Source organism: Grampus griseus (genome assembly GCF_964374135.1).
Source record: "Grampus griseus genome assembly, chromosome: 2".
In the NCBI taxonomy this organism is placed as follows: domain Eukaryota; kingdom Metazoa; phylum Chordata; class Mammalia; order Artiodactyla; family Delphinidae; genus Grampus; species Grampus griseus.
In genome coordinates, this window is record NC_139018.1 from 112,294,582 (window position 1) to 112,301,502 (window position 6,921).

The 6,921-nt window shown below is 46.0% G+C and overlaps 1 protein-coding gene across 1 annotated transcript; it reads left to right on the top strand.

Annotated features, from left to right (window-relative positions):
* The first annotated feature begins 4,365 nt into the window (after positions 1 to 4,365).
* RPLP1 (ribosomal protein lateral stalk subunit P1) lies at positions 4,366 to 6,529 on the top strand. The gene is made up of 4 exons (XM_082648896.1): positions 4,366 to 4,564; positions 5,267 to 5,341; positions 6,082 to 6,199; positions 6,411 to 6,529. The coding sequence occupies exons 1-4, from the start codon at positions 4,493 to 4,495 to the stop codon at positions 6,488 to 6,490; spliced, it is 345 nt and encodes a 114-aa protein (XP_082505022.1). The 5' UTR covers positions 4,366 to 4,492; the 3' UTR covers positions 6,491 to 6,529.
* Positions 6,530 to 6,921: the final 392 nt, after the last annotated feature.

The window sequence follows — 6,921 nt, forward strand, 5'->3', positions numbered from 1 at the left end:
AATTGCTTCCTAGATTTAGATGAACACTCAAAACAAGTTTTATTTTTAGAAACCTTGATAGTGTTTTTTTTAAAAAGCTTTCTAAAAAGTTTGGGATATTAAGATATGTTTACATTTGTGGCTAAGATGAACCCAAGTGGGACTCTAAATTGGGGGATTCCAATGGAAATGTTTGGTCAGGGATGATGAGATAACGGCATTGATTAAACAAAGCAGGCTCCTGGGGAAAACAAAAAACAAAAAACTGAATCACCTTTCCAGGAAACTAGGCAAATTCCAAGAGGGAAATAACTGATGAAATGTAAAGATTACCATTTTGTTAGTAGGAGTTAAATTTAAGGTTCAGATATGTAATAAATGAGACACATACACGTTGCAGACAATTCAAAACATCAAAAATAAAGGAAAAGTTAAGACACTGATGAAAGACCGAAGACCCAAATAAATGGAAAGATATTCCATGCTCATGGTTGTAAGAATACTGATAAAATGTCCCTACTACCCAAAGCAATCTACAGATTCAATGCAATCCTTGTCAAAATTCCAATGGCATTTTTCACAGAAATAAAACAATCCTAAAATTTATATGGAACCACAACACATCCTGAATAGCCAAAGCAATCTTGATAAAGAAGAACAAAGCTGGAGACATCACAAAGCTATAGTAATCAAACAGTATAAAAACAAACACATAGATCCATGGAACAGAATAGAGAGCCCAGAAATAAACTCATGCATATACAGTCAATTAATTTATGACAGAGGAGCTAAGAATATACAATATTCAATAATTGCTGTTGGGAAACTAGACAGCCACAAGCAAAAGAATGAAAGACCACTATCTTACACAATACACAAAAAATTACCTCAAAACGGATTAAAGAACTGAATGTAAGGCCTGAAACCATAAAACTCCTAGAAGAAAGCATAAAGCAGTAAGCTCCTTGTCACAGGTCTCGGTGATGATTTTTTGGATCTGACTCCAAAAGCAAAGGCAATAAAAGCAAAAACAAATTAGTGGGACTGCAACAGACTAAAAAGCATCTGCATTGAAAAGGAAACCATCAACAAAATGAAAACGCAACCTACTGAATGGGAAAAGACATTTGCAAATCATGTACCTGACAAAGAGTTAATATCCAAAATATATTAAAAACTCATACAACTCGGGCTTCCCTGGTGGCGCAGTGGTTGAGAGTCCGCCTGCCGATGCAGGGGACACGGGTTCGTGCCCCGGTCCGGGAAGATCCCATATGCCGCGGAGCGGCTGGGCCCATGAGCCATGGCCGCTGAGCCTGCGCGTCTGGAGCCTGTGCTCCGCAACGGAAGAGGCCACAACAGTGAGAGGCCCACGTACTGCAAAAAAACCCAAAAAAACAAAAAACCAAACTCATACAACTCAATAACAAAAAAACAAACAATCAAATTAAAAAACAGGCAGATCTGAATAGGTATTTTTTCAAAGAAGACATACAGATGGGAAACAGGTGCTTGAAAAGGTGCTCAACATCACTAACAATCAGGGAAACACAAACCACAATGAGCTATCACCTCCCACCTGTTAAGAATGGCTATCATCAACAAGAGCTAACACGTGTTGGTGAAGATGTGGAGAAAGGGAACCCTTACGCACTGTTGGTGGGAATGTAAATTGGTGCAGGCGCTACAGAAAACAGTACAGAGGTTCCTTCAAAAATTAAAACTACTATTATCTGGCCCACACCCAAACCCACAGCACTGGATTCCGAACACGGCCCGGGCAGGTGTGGCAGTGCCCCCTTGACATGAAGCGGCCTGCGTGGCCAGGGAACCCCACGGCCCCCTGTCAGGACAGTGTGGCATTGCCAGCCAACTCTAGATATAGCGCACCAGGTAGTGCCCCGTCCACTTGCCCCACTGCTGGGCAGGAGATGCACTTGTTTGGGGTCTACCGTGTCTGGGCACAAACGGCTCCCCTTAAACTGCCACCCAAGGGCACAGCAGGACAATGGCCTCTGCCCTGTGCCCCTCATTCTCTGACTCCCTCAGTGGCCCAGAGGCTGCCTCCCACCGGGCTCTCTGGCTGCATCCCCACACCTCGTTGGGGAGTGCCTTCTCACCTGGCCTGTTCCTGCTAGTTAGAAAGAGCTGCATAGATCAGTCCCCATCCAGTTTGTACAGTCCTTGTAACTACTCCCCCCCCAAACCCACCCCCTTCGGTTCTGCCTGGGACTGGACTGGGTCCGCCATGCCAGCCCTTTTGGACGTAACTCCTGTAGTATCTGCTTTGACCCCTGCCCCAGTCTTTGCTCCCTGGGTCCCCTGTCCTCTGGACTGGAAGTTAAGGAAGGCTGCATGGAGGAAGCAGCTGCTCTCACTATTCAGTGTAAGTGGGAGGGTGTCTTGGCAGAGAAGGGTGCTTCCCTACGTACGGGCTTACCAGCAGCCCTGGCCCACTGGGACAGCTTCGATGCAGGAGGGTGGGGTGCAGGGCCTCCTCACTAGTCTCTGCTCCCTTCCAGGCACTTGCCTGCTGCATTAGCAGCCAGTCTTGTTTGGGCCCACGCTGCCCTCCCCTCTGCTCTTCAGCAGTCCTGCCTCCATGTCCACTCGTGCACTTGGCTGCTTCAGCACTCACGCCCAGCGCTGTAAGACTTGTGTCTCTGAATGGACTGTGAGCCCCTAGGGCAGGGCTCTGTCAGTCAACCTTGTGTCCCTGCTACACATCGGTGCTATTAAACATGCGTTAGATCCATGGGGGGGAAAAAAAAATCCAGAAGTTCTGAGTATTTACTAGAAGACAATGAAAAACACTAACTTGAAAAGATACCTGCACTCCCATATTCACTGCAGCATTATTTACAATCTCCAATGCATGGAAACGACCTAAGCGTCCATCAACGGATGAATGGATAAGGAAAATGTGATGGAATACTATTCAGCAAAAAAAGAATAAACTCTTGCCATCTGAGACAACACAGGTGGAACTTGAGAGCGTTATGCTAAGTGAAATAAGTAAATAAGTCAGAGAAAGGCAAATACCGTATGACCTCATTATATGTGGAATCTAAACAAACAGACAAAAAACAAACTAAAAAACCAAAAACAAGCTCATAGATACAGGAAACAGATTTGTGGTTGCCCGAGGTGGGGATGCGGGGCTGAGTGAAATTGGTGAAGGGGGATCAAAGCTACAAATTTCCAGTTATAAAATAAATAAGTCATGGGGATGTAAGGTACAGCATGGTGACTACTGTTAATAATGTACCACACACTGAAAAGTTGCTTACAGAGTAGACCTCATCACACACAAATAAATTTGTTCTCTATGTATGATTGATGGATGTTAATTAGACTTACTATGATGATCGCTTCCCAATATAAACGAATAGCGAATATCATGTCGTACACCTGAAACTAATATATCAATTATACCTCAATTTAAAAAATTCTAAAGAAAACCTCTCAGCATGAACCCAACACCTGTTTCCTTAGCTTCAAAGGACACAAAAAGGCAATACAGCACCTAGCCAGACAGCAGTTACATCAAGAGGTCTTTTAACATCACAAGTACAGTTTCAAGGCGTTTACATCCAACCACGGGGTCCCTTATTTACAAAAAAAAAAAAAAAAATGAACCTGAAGTGGAAAGTTCCCCTATATTCCTAATATATCTTTTAATGCTTTGGGGAAAAAAAAAGACAAAATTTACTCATAATCCCCAAACCCATCCCTCTCTGCACACACAAGAAGGAAGCACTGAATTTAGGTTCCTAGATTCCAAATCCAGGCTCGGCCTCGTAGTAACTGCGGAATCTTGTGTAGTTACCGGGCATACACCTTAGTTTTGCCACCCACAAAATGGAGATAATAGTACTTACCTCTTATGCTGGGTGAGGATTAAATGAATCCTTGCAGAGTGTGGCTCAGTGCCTGGGTCACAGTAGGCGCTCAAATGCCTCTGCTACAGTAACGTTGCAGGTTTCTCATTTTCTCCTATATTCAGTTAGTATTTTATCCGAGAAGCTGCGCTAAGCACCGGGACCTCCAGGTTAAAACCTATTTCCTGCTCTTCAGCAGGTCACTGCCTGCTCAAACACTCTCACACGGGCTACAGCAGGTACGAGTGATACCTATTTATCTAGGTAACTTTTTGCTAAAAATATTTTTACTGTTCACAAGCTGAGTTTTTACCCAAGCCACGGGAACCGGCGTCTGCAAACGCCTAGCAACTTTTTGAACCCGCAAACGAGCGAGATACGCGCTTGCGCAGGCGTCTTTGGTGTGCTGTCGCGAGAGGCTCTAGTCCCGCCTCTTCCGGCAAGTTCGGGCGCCGATTGGTCCGCGTGGCCTGTATAAGAGGCTGCGCGAAGGCGGGTATTTCCTTTTCCTCAGTTTCCGCTAAGGTGCTCGGTCCTTCCGAGGAAGCTAAGGCCGCGTTGGGGTGAGGCCCTCACTTCATCCGGCGACTAGCACCGCGCCCGGCAGACCCTGCCTAGCCCTCGCCCGCACCATGGCCTCCGTCTCGGAGCTCGCCTGCATCTACTCGGCCCTCATCCTACACGACGATGAGGTGACGGTCACGGTGAGTGCGGGCGTGGGCCGGTGGCGGGGTGCAGGTTACCCGCCCTCGCAGGCGTCCGGGGCGGACTCTTCTGGCCGAAGCCGCGGCCATCGACACCCCGACGGAGGGGGACGGGCGGGACGGGAGCTCATCGGGTGGTCCCATGTGCGGGCGGCTTGGGGCCTCGGCCACGTGCCCGCCCCGGAGGGAGTGGCTTTTACTTGGCGGCGGCGGCGCGCTCCGGTTTTGACAATCTCTAATTTGTGCAACACGTGGGCAGCCTCATCCGCAGCTAGAAAATGCTCCAGGACGCTTTATACCTCCATTTGGTGTGATTTCCTTTCGTGTTCTTGAGAAGACCCCCTGGGGCCTGGCTGCGTGGTGTGGAGGCTCTGCTCCACCTCTGGCCTTGCCTCACAACTTAAAATAGCAGCGTGACTTGGGCAGGTCCCAGCCTGTGAAGTGGCAGCGATGAACTCGAGGCCGTGCAAAGTACCTGGCACACAAGAGCAGAGGCTTTTTTTTTTTTTTTTTTGCCTTTAGAGTGGAAGAAAGAGTCGTCTTAAATTAGCATACATGCGATGCCGGTAGAATATTTGAACTGGGTAAACGTAGTTTGGTACCCACGTTAAGAGTGATTTGCTTTCAGTTTGCAGTATTTCGGAGACATTTACGAAAGCTAAACTTTGCTGTATGATGGATTGCCGTTTTTATTTGTTTTAGGAGGATAAGATCAATGCCCTCATTAAAGCAGCCGGTGTAAATGTTGAACCTTTCTGGCCAGGCTTGTTTGCAAAGGTAAGGTGATGGTGGCAGTGATTTGGAGAAGTAAATTTTGGAAGACCGTTAAGTCAGGTGCTTATGCTAAACTCCAGAAGTGCCAGAATCCCACTGGACTTGTCCAAGTATGAGCAATGATTTCCTCACATTTCTATCTCTGGGAGCGAATTAAGGTTTTGCTTTGTCATGACTTTGTCTTTTTCTCTTGGTCTCAGACTCTGCTGTCTCTTTCCTTGTGTTCTAAAATCATGAGGAAAATATATTAACCAGGTCATTCCTTCATAAAAGGGTCACCCAGGAGGTAATACCACCTGTGCCGTTCCAAGTAAATCCTGCCAGCATGGTGATGGCCTTTTATTGACCACTTATTTTGTGTTGGAATATAAAAGACTAATGAAAACCGGATTCCTACCCAAGGAACTTAGCACTGGCTACCTTGTGTAGGTTACTTAATCGCTGGCAAGTGAAACTGATAGCCTCTAACTATTCAGCTTGTGTCCTTCAACCGTGAGACTTGAAAGATTGGACACATTGTTCCTAAATCATCGTCAGTGAATTCCCTTGGGAAAAGTCCTAGAAGTGCATAGTAGTATAAAAAATTGAATTCACTCTAAGGAGGAGTCATGAACTGTGGAAAGCATCCTGGTTTGAGTGTTTAAGGAAGCTTGAAATTTCTCCTAGCAAGTTAAGCCAGCATTTTGGTGCTGGAACAAAAGGGCAGGACTAAGCATTTACCTACATATGTGTATGTATTGCAGGCTTTGGCCAATGTCAACATCGGGAGCCTCATCTGCAATGTGGGGGCAGGTGGACCTGCCCCAGCAGCTGGTGCTGCACCAGCAGGAGGTCCTGCCCCCTCCACCACTGCTGCCCCAGGTAGGAAACTTGGTATCAGAGCGTGGAGATTAGAAGTATTATAGGCAAAATTGTTCTTCATTTGCTAAGAGTAGATGATGTATAGAAATCTTAAAACCAGAGGCATAGTTTGATGAGGGGAATCTAGGGTATTTTTGACCACGAAAGTTGAAGGGCCTGGAGCTCTTGGAGTTTTAGAGAGGTAACTGACTATTTTCTGTTTTGTTTTTAGCTGAGGAGAAGAAAGTGGAAGCAAAGAAAGAAGAATCTGAAGAGTCTGATGATGACATGGGCTTTGGTCTTTTTGACTAAACCTCTTTAGTAGCACATTCAATAAAAAGCTGAGTTCTTTGCTGCTGTTCGTCTTACTGATAGTTCTGGGGATGTGTTGTGTAAAGATGAACTTTGGCTTTCAGTGGTGTCTTCCTGAAAGAAGCAGCTGGGTGCAGCATTGAGAACTGCATGGAGACGCAGGAGGAGAAAGGTTCAGAGCAGACACCTTGTCCAGACTCCCCGCATGACTTCATGATTACAGGCTCTGTCCTCTAGACCTGAATAAGAGTCACTGTTGGGGGTGATCCAGGCCTCAGATTTTTGAAAATCTAACATGAAGTAGCTTTGGGGGAAGAGGTGATTGAATAGTGGTATGAAGTGGAAATTGGTTTGCTTTTCAAAATGCCAGGGCCACCCTAGAACTTGGATTTATATAACATGATTCTTGTGTATTCAGAGCATGTTAGGTG

Bases quoted from the DNA above. Each gene is read 5' to 3' on its own strand.
- RPLP1 (XM_082648896.1), top strand. From the start codon at position 4,493: ATGGCCTCCGTCTCGGAGCTCGCCTGCATCTACTCGGCCCTCATCCTA. The intron at 4,565-5,266 runs GTGAGTGCGGGC...TATTTGTTTTAG, and splicing joins ACGATGAGGTGACGGTCACG to GAGGATAAGATCAATGCCCT. The intron at 5,342-6,081 runs GTAAGGTGATGG...TATGTATTGCAG, and splicing joins GGCCAGGCTTGTTTGCAAAG to GCTTTGGCCAATGTCAACAT.